The sequence below is a fragment of the Protomyctophum parallelum genome (assembly GCF_964188405.1).
Source record: "Protomyctophum parallelum genome assembly, chromosome: 14".
NCBI lineage: Eukaryota > Metazoa > Chordata > Actinopteri > Myctophiformes > Myctophidae > Protomyctophum > Protomyctophum parallelum.
In genome coordinates this window covers 15,535,553-15,551,247 of record NC_139709.1, presented here as the reverse complement: position 1 = coordinate 15,551,247, position 15,695 = coordinate 15,535,553, and the positions used below count along the sequence as shown (strand labels likewise).

At 43.4% G+C, this 15,695-nt stretch overlaps 2 protein-coding genes across 5 annotated transcripts in view; both read left to right on the top strand.

Moving 5' to 3' along the window:
* Positions 1-4,288, top strand: part of zfyve9a (zinc finger, FYVE domain containing 9a) — a 68,895-nt gene extending 64,607 nt beyond the window's left edge. For all 4 annotated transcript variants that reach the window (XM_083781619.1, XM_083781618.1, XM_083781617.1 and 1 more), the window contains one exon: positions 1,176-4,288. In XM_083781619.1, the coding sequence (XP_083637745.1) occupies positions 1,176-1,337 (162 nt within the window). In that variant the 3' untranslated portion in view covers positions 1,338-4,288. The remainder of the gene's footprint in view (positions 1-1,175) is intronic.
* Positions 4,289-13,047: 8,759 nt separating this feature from the next.
* On the top strand, positions 13,048-13,824 carry LOC310870089 (vesicle transport protein USE1-like; the record flags this gene model as incomplete). Its single annotated transcript, XM_083781124.1, has 1 exon — positions 13,048-13,824. The coding sequence occupies one exon, from the start codon at positions 13,048-13,050 to the stop codon at positions 13,822-13,824; it is 777 nt and encodes a 258-aa protein (XP_083637250.1).
* Positions 13,825-15,695: the final 1,871 nt, after the last annotated feature.

Sequence of the window (15,695 nt, the reverse complement as noted above, 5' to 3'; positions counted from 1 at the left end):
GGGGGGGGGGGGGGGAATAAAGATAACTAAACTAGTTCATTTTTGGAACCATGAACCATGAACAACATTTTTTATTATGAAAATGCAGTGCACAGAACAGACTCAACGGTGTGCAGATGCAGTGCACAGAACAGACTCAACGGTGTGCAGATGCAGTGCACAGAACAGACTCAACAGTGTGCAGATGCAGTGCACAGAACAGACTCAACAGTGTGCAGATGCAGTGCACAGAACAGACTCAACGGTGTGCAGATGCAGTGCACATAATGGTAGAGTAGTAAGACAGCTTTCGCCCACAGCCAGTGAGTCAGGGAGTGCACTCAAAGTGTCCCCAAACAATAAAGTGTGTGTTCCTGTATGATTAAAGTGATAGTGCTGACCGAGACAGCTGTCAGTTTCCCAGACAGACACACTGCCCAGTGCGTCACTCACCGTTGTCTCCAAGCTCTTAGCTTCACAAGAAGTGACACGGCGACGGGTGGTGACGCCAGGGTGACGCTGTGTCTGTCATCGAGACTGCTTTAGTGACGGATTTAGTGATGACATAATGGTGGTGTCAAAGCTACTACCTGCCCAACCCTGACTTCAACAAAAATGTTTTCTATCAATTGCGCAGTAAACGACACCCCTTGAAGCCTTGAATTCATGGCCGCTGGTCAGAAGGAGACTCAATTGAGACTATTTCAATTGAGATCAAATTATTGGCTCATGAATGTGAAAAAAAGAAAATCTCTAGGATTCAAGGCTTCATGGGGTGTGTAATTGATATAATAATAATTATCTTTAACAAATGACGAGATCTACATCTACAAGCTCACTTTGACCTTGTCTGCTTTTTTTTTTTTTTTTTTTTTAATACAAATATTTGGAAACTTTTGGATAGATTTTCTTTTTACGTAACCTCTTCTATTCTGTGGGTGTGTGTGTGTGTGTGTGTGTGTGTGTGTGTTGGTCAGTGTGAAGCTCAACAGCTGCCTTTAGGCTGCTCAACAGTGCCACTTTAGGTCACCCAGCGGTATTGCAGCTGTCTGTACTCAAACATACATGCATGTACATTGCATACAGTACATAGGGACAGACACACATAGCTGTTCATTGGAGTGGTTAGGCACCGCTCAAACGGTTGGAGAAGCACTGTCCTAAATCCAACACTGTGCTGCTGTCCCCTGTTCTAGGTGGGCTACCTGGCGGGCAGTAACGGCCAGCCGCTGCTCCCCCAGTACCTGTCGGACCTGGACAGTGCCCTGATCCCCGTCATCCATGGAGGGGCCTGCCAGATCAGCGAGGGTCCCGTGGTCATGGAGCTTGTCTTCTACATCCTGGAGATCATCTCCTAGGGAGACGGACAAAGAAAGAGACTCCAAACATTAAAAAAGAGGCCATTGAAAGAGTTCCTCCTCCGTTCTCTTATAGCTCTTTTACCGGGGGCGGACCACACCACACACCCTGGTTCTACGGCTCCTCGGCTCTCCCAGGCTGCCCTCCTCCACCTCCCTCTCCATCCACTGGGCACCTCAGACTGCCTGAGGAAGGCTGTGCTGCTGGTGGTGACCGGCAAGGAGGACCGGCTTTCACATCCAGGTCTCTTATGATGCACCCCGGTAGTCGTCATCTCCTCCAATCTGAAGAGGCACTGGGGATTTTTAGGACGTTCTGAGCAAAGGGATGTCCGTCCACCTGTCGTTACCGTTAACTGTAGCCCCAGCCGGCACGCGCCGCTGCAACTTTACCGCGACATTTTCTGTAAAGATGAGGTGCTGGTTTTCATCTACCCTTAAACGGGATGGCTCAAATAGCAATGGCTAAATATTTGTTTTTAAAACCTGCGAAGCGGGCCCGGTTTACTGGTATGGTGGACATTCAGATGGTGTCATTTATCGCTCACAGAAAAGTTTAATTATTATTTTTATTAGCTTTTCTTTTTGCAATACACAGTGAGAGTGTTTATTTACACACTTTTGGAATTCTTCAAAAATTGCTCAAATATCAGACCTACAAGCTCACAGCACATCACGATGCACTGTGAGCTTGTAGATCGTCTGTTTTTCGCTGTGCGTTGCCATCATGCACCGAAATATAAAACAGGGCTCAAGTGGTTAGCCCTTTAAAGTGTTTGTTGTGTGGCCTGTGATGTGCACACTCCAGATTAAGGATACATTTTAAACAAGATTTGTAGAAGTACTGATTTGTTTCCCTTCTGGCAAAACTGATATACTCATCAATATCCTCTCAATCGTTCCAGTTCCACCATGGTAGCCACAGCTCCCAAGGGAGCAGAAGCACTTAGCCTGGGCTAAACATCTGCAAAAGGCGTCCTTGTAGCACAGACGCAGCTGTGAGACCACCAGGGTGACGCATCCCTGCCATGTCTGGACTCATCATCACCACCACCACACAACAAGCACCCACAGTCTACAGACACAAGGAGAGAGAAAGTGCCTCTGTGTGGCCATCCAGTTCAACTGCACCCCCTTGGTGCAACAGTGCCTGCAGCAGCAACTCCCCTGGAGGACGCAAGCGGAAGTACAACAAGACACAAAATGTATACTTCTTTGGGCTTTAGACGCGTCTCTTTTAGCTTTATCCGTTTGATCACCCCAGATGCTTTATCATTTCACGATGGCGTATGGACGCCTTGGACGGCCCTATGGTTTGATTGTGTTTGTACATAATAATATTACTATTTTCTGGTCAGAACAATGGCTCTGCCACACAAACGAGTTTGGGACTCGGTAACGCACTAGCACTCGGACCCTGAGGTACAGAAGGGGACGGTGTTAAATGAAAAAGACGGTGACAGAACAATAACAAATATGTTGACTCTTTCGACTGGCATTCTGTGAAAGTCAGCGGAACCTGAATACTTCATGTCATTCTCCAAGAACCCCTTTGTCTTAGGCCCTAACATATGCTTCATTGCATGCCGAGAATAGCTCACGATGTTTTGCGGATGCACCGCGTCATGAGCCTTTCTCGGCACACAACGAAGCATAGATTCTGCCCGAGACATGAACTCTGCTAACAACAAAAAAACAAGGTTTCAATGCTTTATCCGTAACTCTTTGAATCACAAACGAGGACAGAGGACAATAAAAAGATCCTTTCCATCCAACAACCCCCCCTCCCCCAACACCTCCGGACCCCACAGCTTCCTATAAACTATTAGCATTAACCCACCCGGACCATGCAGCGAGGGAACATCATCCCAGTGATGAGCTCCTCATGTTTCATTATCTTAACATCAGCAAAGCTCTGTCTTTCTACGTCAGTGGTTGGGGTGTGAAAACAAAAACAAACAAAAAATTACTGTTGACGTAAAGTTTAAAGAAATAGAAAAGAACACAACAAATTAAAAATGCAGAAGCAGTGCACTGGATTCAAAGCCATTTACAGGAGAGACGACACTGACCGGGGGAGTGGACAGCAAGTCTGGTTACAACAGCCCAGAAAAAATAGTTTTCTTAAATTCAAGAATTCATGAAAATAGCTAAATTAGCAGATCGACAAGCTAATTGTAGATCAACTATATATATATATATATCATCATGTACTTTCAACTGAAATAGTGTTAAAACAGAACTATGTAACTTTCCTCTCCTACCCAGTATTTGAAGTGCTGACATTTTTACTATTGAGCTAATAGAGCCGGCCTGCTTGCCCAGGGGATAATTTGAGTCTTGACCATCAGGTAAAAATTCGTGTCAGATCCTGTGTCTAGGTGAGACCTTTGGCACAATCTAAAATGTCTCAATAGAAGAGACAAAATACAACCACCCCAATTGTATCAGTTATATTCTATTCACATAGGCCCCTTTTCCATCGGTTGGGAACCGGTTCAGTTCACAACCAGTTTTTTGTCCATGAGCCAGACCTTCAAAATTGGAGCGTTATTATGAATTGAGTGGGAAAAACCATACCGTATATTAAATTGTTTATAGGATCAATATAGGTAAATTTTATGATAACCCTTCCACAGGAGTAGCTTTTTCATATTCATCGCACATTTTGTAATTTTCACCTACATTAGGCCTATACGTGATAGGTGAATAGGTAAAAAATACATTTATAGTTCTCACCATGAAACTTCCCCAGTTGATTACTTACACAGACAATGACAATTAGGCATTATGTAGGAAAATATGCAAAAAATAGAAAATATGAAAAAGCTACTACTGTGGAAGGGTTATCGTATATTTCATAATTAACGTTGCAATTTTGGAGGTCTGGCTCATGGACTTAAAAGTGGTTCTGAACTCAACCGGTTCCCAACCAGTGGAAAATGGGTCATACTGTAGTGTACACTCTATACAGATTGGACAAAATTACACTCTTCATAAAAAAGAAGTTGCACAGTGATGCTTTAACGTGAGTCATGATGATGAACTATACATTGGCCAATGCATGGTATCTAATGCCTTGTGCATAGATTTGGATTGTCCTCTCCCTCGGTGTTATGGACCTGATTAAAAAAAATACTCAAAGAATGTATTTCTCCTCTTGCTGTTAAAATCTGTAAAATGTATTTTGCTGTTCCTTTTATGACGGACCTATGGTTAGATTCACATTGGGGCGAAAGCAACCCAACCATGTAATGAAATTGTATAATCATCCACGACATATATTGTAAAGATGTTACATCTCTCCAACTTAGTCATTGATTATGAAACCGCAAGAGGCTAAATAATGAAATGGTACAATATGTAAATGCAGATTGAAAAAGTTCAGCATTTTATTTGAGAATGAGTCATTGTGTCATTACAACTGAGGAGGAATCTCTCCAGTTCCATTAATCAGCATCATTCAAGACAATCACAGGAATATCGGCAGAAGAGCCAACCAAAGTTACTTAAGTGGAACTTTAAAATTCACCCCTCACTGCATTAGACTTCATTTACATTTTATGGACCTCAAATAGTTAAGGATCTTCTGGAGGTAATGTTACTTAAACTGATTACAGGGTTCCTATACTATTATGCTATACTATTCCTATTATTATCACAATTATTATTACAATTAAATTATTAATAATTTCCATACTTTTCAGACTTCTATTTCTGGACTGAATTTGAAGATATCGGATCCTTGATGATTTGACATAGCAGTCTCAGAGTAATATGAGCTTGTTTTATGCAATTGCAGACCCTGTTACTTAATTTCACATATTAACAGTATACAGTATGTACAGCATCTGTTGTGGAGCAATATTGAAATATATGACTCATACATTTCAACACATTAGTATGTTAAATGTTAAAACAGGGTCTGCAATTGTACAATCTGAGAATCCCATCGTCAACATTGGCCCCTGTTATTCCTCGAAAGTTGACGCGAGGCAACAGTCTGTCTTGAGAGACTAGCAATTGTAAGCTCATCTCTATTTCAGAAATGAGTATATTTCCTTTGCTCATTTTTAGCAGGTCCAGGGTTTTGGAGATCTGTTAACATTCATATTTTTCTGGACTCTCTCGCTCTCTCTCTCTCTATGCTCTCTCTCCCTCCCACCCATTATTTTCCAGATGTGTAGGGACCCTTGTGGATAAAAGTGTTAAACATGTAACCAGAGGTGATGGGTCAGAGCTTCTGGGTTAAGTACTGTGATCCTGTTCTCTCTCTGAGTCCTGAGTTGAGCTTATCCTCATCACTGTGTTCTCTCTCTCCACTGTCTGGGGAGAGAAGCTTAGGTTCCTTTATAACGAAGACAAAGACAACTAATGGGTTTATTTTTCTGAGTCTGTTTTATTTTACGTTCTTTGGCATTGAGGTGTGCAATATCCTTTATCCAAGTGGTGCAATTGTTTTGATGGTAGCATTCTTCTTTTCATTTCAGAGATGTTCAAACAATGATGGCATGCATGCATACAGAGAAATTGTGGTAAGCAGTGGTAACACAAGCAAACAAACGTTGCAGTTTGACAGTATTTTATTTTCGTTTGTGGTGAAAAAATCTATTTATACAATCCTGTAACTGACTTTGTTGAAATCCTTTTCGTTTTTTTTATTCAACATTGAACGAATCAAAAAGAAACCAGATATATGACAAGCCAAAAACTCTGTACACCCCCCCCCCTCTCATTACACTACAAATGTCAATTAAAGTGGTCTTTATCAAAATTCTGTAGTATATGTATATTAAAACTTATAGAAATTTTAAATGAATCCTCAGTCGTTTTTGCAATTGTATTGAGTTGCATTATTATATGTTTTATTTAAGCAAAAGTAGCAAGGGGCTCAAACAAGAGGTTCAATTAATTTCGCCCCTATGCCACTAAAATGTGGAACGCCCTACCAACAGCCTTTAATAAATGTGAATCCCTAGACTCCTTCAAAACCGCACTTACGGGCGGTTGCAATTTGAAACCCTGTAAAAAAACTACCCCCCCCCCCTCTTTATTTTATATTTGTATGTCTTTAAATGTTCTGTTGAATTTAAAAGTGGGCCCCTTATGTAAACAAGTCTTACTGTTTACATACAGTTTTTGTATTGACCTGTACCTTCCTTGAGCTGTACCCATTCTGCACAACTGTTTCAATCAATCAATCAGTAGAGTAGGCGGGGCTTTGCAGTTGCACCTGATGTTAATCTAGATTTAAAAAGGCATGCAGGGAGAGCAGCCCATTTATTCATTTTGAAACTCGCCAGTCGCCTCACTGCAGCAGGAGGACAGGTAGGCCTATTGTATATTCATACATTTTATCCACCAATAGGCCTACTTAACACTATTAGTTTTAATGTGCATTATGACACCAAATGGACAAACATGTAGAATCTTGTTTTACAATGAAACATCAAACTAACATTGTTCCAAATGTTAACAACTAATTGTTAAACTTAAACCACACTCACTGATGTGTATGGTTTGTAGATCTAACCCCACCAAGCCACCATAGACCGTGCATGTATAAAGTGAAACATTACATTTAGCCTCGGACCGTATGAAATGAACATTTTACATATAATACCAGTAAGACTCCTTAAGGGCGAGAAGCGACCGCAGGTGGGGTAAACGTGTAAATCTGTAAAAACGTGTAAATCTGGCAATGTACACACACATAGTCATGTAAAGCCATATGAATTTGAAATTATTTAAATGCACTTTTGCACAAAATACAGAAATGCAACAGTATAAGTAGGAACTAAAGCATGACAACTTACAAGCAAAAGCTCTTGAAAGCACACGTGATGAGGAAAAGGGCAAAGGAGATGGTCACACGTAGATATACTACCAAACTGATCAGATTTTCAGGGAGCAAAACCTCTGTGATTAAAGCCTGATCAGTGATCTTGCGTCAGATCGAGGTGTGTAGGGGGCCTAAGTCACAAGGAGTACAAAACAAAGGTTTCAAGAAACGATCTGGCATCGTGCAGTGAGAAGAGCACGACTTTATAGACTTGGAGGTGACGAGCTGATGCCAGGCAGGTGAGGTAGATGAGGGAACTGTTAACAGCTAGGTGTGCCAAGCTGGACGCTCACATTCCCACTCACAATAGTCTCGCGTAGCCAGACAACTATTCCACAATCTCCGAATGTATGATGAAGCGTTTGGAAATCGCGAGACTACACTCACAATTACAGACACAACATTTTAGTTTTTTTCCCCCATATAATTTGCATTTAGTTGAAATCTAAACGAGTGGTTCTTCTTCACCCAAATAATTGGCAGCTAATATTTTGAGGTGGATATAAAAAGGAAGTAGGCCTATATAGGTGTTACTGTGCAAGCACTATATTGTGTATTCAAAATTTGTCAGTCCACATAATATCCACCCAACCTAAACAATGATTTAAAAAAATGGTTAAAATTGTTTCAAACTAAAGACATGGAAACTAAATGTAGTTTTTTTGTGGAGGGCTGGGGGGTGTCCTACTGAAGGCAGTGAACTACTTATTCTAGACAGAAGATGGTGATGCTGCACTCTAGGGCAGGGGTTCTCAACCTGTGGGTCGCGACCCCTCGGGGGGTTTCCAAATAATTTTGGAATCTAGGGTATAGCATGGCACACTGCCCAAAAGACCGGTGTACTATATAGCATCAGAAGACTGGTGGACATGGGTGTACCATGACACCAATCTTCTGCCATCAGTGACTCTGATGACATCACTGAAACTCACCTTAGTGTGTCATCAGGTGAGAAGTCTAGTGCTTGCAAAATAAAACTGCTCTCAGCAGCGCACAGGAAATGCCCAAACAAGGTTTCAAATGGTCTCCATATATGGACATCTTACATTTGTGACACGTGACGTCAAAAAAGTGTCACAAACAAGATATTTTTGCAGATGTCAACATTGCATTCAATACATACTTGCTCAATACTTGCTTCAGTGATGACACACATAATGCAACTATGTATATAGTTGCTGGACAACCACAGCATTTGTCATTCTAAAGGATACTGTAACTTCCAGCTGTGTGCAATTCATTCTTTATCAGAGATTTCCATCAGTGCAATAGTCTGTCCTAACTAATTTGACGACATGGAACAGCGTTTCAGACTAGTTTCTTCCACACTGTCATTTCAGCCAGAGGTAAAGACAGAGACCGTATTTGTTGCTAAACCAGAGAACCAGGTCCTGTCCGGTGAACAGAGATTGAACAATCGAGGATTTGACTTCTGGCAGAATAACGACCGTGAAAGCTGGAACAATCAGAGATTGGAGACCCGTCAGAGTGAAGAGCCTCCATCGTCTCATTTACAACAAGTGGAGACAAAGTCAGTGTTTCTCCACATAACGGAGGACCAGGTCTGGTCCAAGGAACAGAGATTGGACTTCTGGCACGAAAAGAGGTCAAAATGCAAAGACTGGCACGAAAAGAGGTCCAATCAGAGAATGGAGTTCTTACGGAACAAGTGGGCCAGTGAAAGAAAATGGAGATCATTACTGAGGACAACCGACATTGAAGAGCCTTCTTCTCAGTCACGGGTTCCGAAAATGAGGTCCAATCAACACAAACGGAGATCCAATCGGAGAAAGGAACGTGAAAATTCATCCAATAGGAAATTGGATAGAGATCTTTCCCGGTCGTTTGCAGCCCTGTTGTTGCGCTAACGAGTCCTACTGGTTTGTGTGTGGAAGGCAAGTTGCGTGTGTCTTGATGAATAGGGAGCCGACTCCCCACTACATCAACAGGGGGGTTAGTCAACAAGTGACAGTGACTGCAGAACACGCGAGTGGAAATTGACAAAGAATACTTTTTGGTTTCTTTATTTTTTTAACGGGGTTAGTGTACACAGGGGAACTAAATCTTTTTAAACCACATGCACCGAGGGCATCATCCGCCTAGAGATCCCTGAACCTGATTCAAAGATTGCATTTGTGTGAGTACTCCCAGATGTTACCCAAATATGGAGATTAATTTCACTGGCTCCATGCAACTGGACTCCAATTACCCACTGCACAGGGAAGCCACATAACACTGTTATTAGACCCTGTCTTGTTTTTTCAAGGAATTACCTATGTCTTTTTGAGGGGCGCTAGCCCCTCCTATATATACATCTTTTGTCCCCACACGTCTCAAATTTGCCATTGACAATGAAAGGGGAATTCAGGTCAAATGTCTGCTAAATCTTGTCCCCACACGTCTCAAGATTTGCCATTGAAAATGAACGGAGGAATTAGGTCAATTTCCCCAAATATGACGTAAATTAAACATCAAAACATTAAACGCTATTGACAATGAAGTAAAAGATTATGTAGATGAGCAAATCAGTTAACCAATCACAGGAAATGGGCATTCTGATAGGCCAGTATGAGATGATGCATGATGATGTACGATTATAAGAGCGCCCCTCACTTCACACGGGTGTAGTTTTTTTATGTTTGACCCATTAGGACCTCCCCAAAGTATATGTATATGGCTGCGGACCCCCATCTCAAAATGTTCCAGGGATTCAAAAATAGCCAAAGTATAATATAATGATAATGTGGTAAAATTCTAAAATGACACGGTTTGAATGAGTTAACATTCATGTTACTAGTGCAGTTACCGCAGTGACCGTTATCAGCAGGTGCTACAACATCGTCCCGTCGCACGATCACCTTCCTGATGGTGTTCTACACGCCTTCATTACAGGAAGGATTCAGCTTAAATTACGATAGTCCCTAAACCCGGCTCGAAGGACCATGAAAAGTAGAAATTACTGTTTACATACATCTAGTATATACAGTATAGAATTTAATATTTTATTATTGTCCTGGAGGGTCAATGTGCTGATTTATGTCTGACTCCTCACCCAAGACCAATCTGGTAAGGTAAAACCTGCCAGGAGCCAGGGGCTCCCCCAGAATTGTTGGTCTTAGAAGCACGCAAGCCTCTCTGCCACGACATGGTCACAGCACAGGGAGAGGGAAAACTTTTGCTTTAAGCTAATTGTTAATTCTCATTATTCTTTCCTAATTTACAACTTCAATCTTATGCCTTTGTCACTATTTATTAAAGGGGGTGTAAGTAATGTTTTACAGCCCAATTGCATTGAAATAAGTAGGTGGAGAGTTTCTGTTCCCTCTCCAGATGTTATTTAGCTCAATGGACAGAAACACCAGAAGCTGTGGACATTTGCCGAGAGTCAATCAGACGAGTCATGGTGGAGCACAGACAAGACAAGAAGAGGTGCAGGGCAGCGATTAAGACATGAGATGGTGCAAGGACGCTGACAGTCAAACAGACAAACCATGACAGGGCAAAATGGAGAGAGAAACTAAAGAAACCATTGTTAGATTCTGTCTTTATAAACACCCATTAATATGGGTGTTTATTATTATGGGTGGTTGCTTATTGTGTTGCTGTTTGTAGTCATGGCTGCCAGTTCCCACCTGATGTCGTGTGGGAGTCCAGAGCGCTCCAGGCCGTAATGAATAACTGCTAGCTTGCATAACGTTTTCAGATTAGGGCACAAGTCTAAGATGTAAAGGTCATCAGGTTTGTACGAACCTCCAAGGAAGATGACACTCTCTCCCACCATGCAACAGCACATCCTATACATCTGTGAACATGGGCCCTTTCCCTTGGGCGTAACCTCCTCCCAGGAGAAGGTTTCTGGATTGAACTTCCAAAGATCGTTGAAGTTCTGGTCCCAGTTGTGGCCACCAAATATGTACAGCTCTCCATTGTATGCAAAAGCTGAATTACTCACACGTCCTCCTGGTCGAAGCTGTACAGAAGGTGTGCTTAGCCAGTAATTGGTCTCTGTGTCAAACACTGTGACGTTATTGTTGTGGTCCTCAATCCGGCCCCTGTTGCAGTTTTTGTAGCCTCCAAATACAAACATCTTTGTCCCAATGATGGTGGCAGTGTGACATTCTGAAGCAGGCGCTGGAGTTCCTCTGGTATTAATTAAAGACCACCTCATAGTGGTGGTGTCCAACTTGTAGATGTCATTCATGCATCCAGTCCGCTGTGCATATCCTCCGTATACATACATGGCTTTCCCCAAGGCACAGGCTGAGTGGTAGCACCTCGCCTCTGGAACAGTCCCAGAAATCCTGGGCTTGAACCATCTGTGGGTGTCGACATCAAACACATAAAGCACATTGGAGTACTCACTTCTGTAAGTAACGCCACCCCACATGTAGATCATATCTCCTATGAGTACCGCTGTGTTGCGCCAGCGCATGGCATCCTGAGGGGGGCCGTCCCGTCCAGTTGTCACTGGGGACAACTTCAGCCAGAGCAAAGACACCGTGTTGAAGACATACACATCAATCTGAACGTTGTACATGTTACCATCCCCTCCAAACGAGAACACCTTGTGTCCTGCTGCCACAGCAGAATGACGGCCTCTGTTTGGTCCCCCCTTCAGATGCACTGTCCAGTGAAACATCATCTCCACCAAGTTCCGAAAGGCTTTAACGAACCTTGGCACCGTAAAGAACTATGAACCTTGTTCTGTAAAGAAGAGTTATTTAACGAACGCTGCTGCATAAAGAACCGAGTTCTTTAATGAACCTTACTCGGTGAAGAACCGAGATCGTTAACTAAACTTGCTCGGTAAAGAACCAGGGTCTTTAGCGAACCTTGGTCAGTAAAAACTGAGTTCTTTAACAAAACTTGATATGTAAAGAATTAATATCCTGATCAAACCCTGCTCCATACAGTTACTTCCCAAGCGCTACCTTTATATATTGGCATTTCTCCACAGATGTCACTCGATGCTTGGCCATTTCCCTGATTGGCCAATCAGAGAATCTGCTGTCTGTTCTCTGTAAAATGTATCACCATAGCAACCCCAGCCCGGGAAGACTTGAAAACGAGCACTAAACTATTCCATTGCAAATAGTAGAGTAGAGTAGCACAAAAACAGTGGATGTGGACTGTACCTTTGAATGAATACGTCACCAATGTTCAACCTAAATCCCATTGTTCTGATGTGAGGAAATCAATCAATAATACTAGAAAATATGGTTCCTGAAGAAACGGTGTGGACTCGAGTAGCTCATTACTCGATAATGATGTATTGGCCCACATGAAGTGAGGGGTGCCCAGATTTTGGGGGCAATTTTTTAGATTGATGTTCTCAATCATGTCCGTTAAAAAAGGAAATTAAATAAATGTATTACAATATGTATTTATATCAGCGAGATCATTTACCCTAAACAAACATTAAACTCCATAGACTTGGCTGGGACGGGAAATAATAATTAGGCTCTCAAACATTAAAAGTCCATAAATAGACTTGGCTGGCCTATGACGTAATTTCTGAAACCCATGCATTGGAGGGGCTAGCGCCCCTTAAAAATACTTTACATATTCCCTCGTATTTCTTCCTGAACTGTTGATGTCAACTAATGATGACGGAAAACTTGTACACGTCATCGAGTGTACGGAATGTGCAGTATTTAGGAATAAGGGTATCTCATCTGAAAACATTGCATAAATAGCATCACTAAGGTAAATTTTAGAGCCTGTATAAGCATATGCAACCTGTTTGAAATGTCATAAGCAGAACCAAACACCTTTTAGTAAATGTTGCAAAGGAAGACGGAATTACTTGGCTTGGTTCAGCCTTGGGGTACAACATAATTCTGACATTTCTACCCAGTTTTACAAAACATGTCTTCTAGGTTGGAGATCAATTTGATCCGATTATTGTCCCGGTGTGAGTCCATAGCTTATGAGAAACGAGTGGAAACGGAGTGGAGATTAGAAAAGTATCTTTGTTCTCTGGAGGAGATGTTGGCGGCTTTGAGGAAGAGCCCAAGCAAACCCACAGCAGAAGTGCTGACAGACTACACAAGGAAAGTAGATTTCCTCAAAGGACTTCTAGATGCAGAGAAACTGTCTTCCCCGATAGGGAAGGCCTTAGCCAGTCAGTGCCTTGCTCCTGGACGGACACCCACGATGGCCAGTGAGAACATACCAGCCATGAAGACTATCCACGTGCAGACCAAAGCCCACTGTACAGGAGAGATGAGGAAACAGCTGCTGGGCACAGGAATGTCTGGTGGAGACGCCTCAAATACAGACTTGCGAAACAGAAGAGGTCTGCCTCTGGAGGACGAGCATCAGTCTGCCGCGGAGCTGGACTCTGCCCTGCAGCATCAACATGTCATGCACGAGCAGCTCGCCGAGGACATGCTCCACCTGGCCAGGAACCTGAAGAACAACACCCTGGCAGCCCAGAACCTCATCAAACAGGACAACCAGACCCTGGGGCAGTCCATGTGTCAGGCAGACCTGAACCTTGAGGAGCTGAAGAGGGAGTCGATGCGACTCGAGCAGCACACCAGAAGGTCTGTCAACTGGAGCTTGTGGCTGATGCTTCTCCTGGTCTTCTTCAGCTTCATCAGCATGATCCTCTTCATCAGAATATTCCCCAGCCTCAGGTGACCGATCTGTACACCACCAGGTGACGACCGTGTACCGATCTGTACCCTGTATGAAACGTACGTACACTGCACAATCAGTGCTGCTGCTGAGAATCAAGGACGAATTAATAGATAAGTTCTCTCCTAGACCAAATATTTCCCTGTTGTCTTTTCCTCTCTGCGTGCATGCGTGTGTGCATGTGTCCCCTCTCGTGTGTGTGTGTGTGTGTGCGCGCGCACTCCCTCTCGTGTGAGTGTGTCAGCTTTCTCTACTACATACTGCCTGTATGTACACCACCGGGTGACGACCGTGTATACCGATCTGTACACCACCGGGTGACGACAGTGTACCGATCTGTACACCACCGGGTGACGACAGTGTATACCGATCTGTACACTACCAGGTGACGACCGTGTACCGATCTGTACACCACCAGGTGACGACAGTGTACCGATCTGCACACCTCCAGGTAACGACCGTTTTCCGATCTGCACACCACCAGGTGACGACAGTGTACCGATCTGTACACCACCAGGTGACGACAGTGTACCGATCTGCACACCTCCAGGTAACGACCGTTTTCCGATCTGCACACCACCAGGTGACGACAGTGTACCGATCTGTACACCACCAGGTGACGACAGTGTACCGATCTGTACACCACCAGGTGACGACAGTGTACCGATCTGCACACCTCCAGGTGACGACAGTGTACCGATCTGTACACCACCAGGTGACGACAGTGTACCGATCTGTACACCACCAGGTGACGACAGTGTACCGATCTGCACACCACCAGGTGACGACAGTGTACCGATCTGTACACCTCCAGGTGACGACAGTGTACCGATCTGCACACCACCAGGTGACGACAGTGTACCGATCTGTACACCACCAGGTGACGACAGTGTACCGATCTGCACACCTCCAGGTGACGACAGTGTACCGATCTGCACACCACCAGGTGACGACAGTGTACCGATCTGTACACCACCAGGTGACGACAGTGTACCGATCTGCACACCTCCAGGTGACGACAGTGTACCGATCTGCACACCTCCAGGTGACGACAGTGTACCGATCTGCACACCTCCAGGTGGCGACAGTGTACCGATCTGGACACCACCAGGTGACGACAGTGCAATATCAAGAATGAATGGAGGCAGATTTACTTTTTTTTTTTTTCACTGCAGGATAAGATTGAGTAGAGTGTAGTCCGACAACACCGTTGCTCCCGACATGCGTTGCCACAAATCACCCATGGTCAGTTACAGATCTCCCATGCGAAAATAGCAGACGAAAATAGCACGATGCATTGTGAGCTTGTAGATTGGCTATTTTCTGCAAAGAAGTTTGGTGTAGTCTGTAGAGCAGACCAAGTACCGAGCCAAAGTATTGAGGGTTTAAGTCGTTAAATGTGACAATGTAGTGGGGGTCCATATGCTTCACCTCTCTTTCAGCTAAGGGGTTCTTGACCTGAAAAACGTTGAAGACATGCACCTACATTCCAATGGTTGCACTGTTGAGAGTAGTGCTCCCACTAACATTGCAATTTGCAACTGAATGACTGATAGCTGTAGGCCTAATTAAGGGACCAAGCCCGAAAGGGACTTATTTGACTTTTTTCTTCTTCCGCCAAAAGTAGCAGTTCTGGCTTATAACCATGCAGTCGGTTTTCACAAAACTTGGATCTTTCATCAAAATTCACGAAAGCTTCTACACGTGAACTTTGGACATATAAGGACAAAACAAATCGGGAGTACAATCTTTTAAGTGAAAAAATTAAGGTTTTATGAGCCAATGAAAATTGCAGTTTTATGAACATTGTTCTTCTGCCTCTAATACATGCATGCAGAGTCACATGTTTATGAAACTTTACAGTATGGTATAGA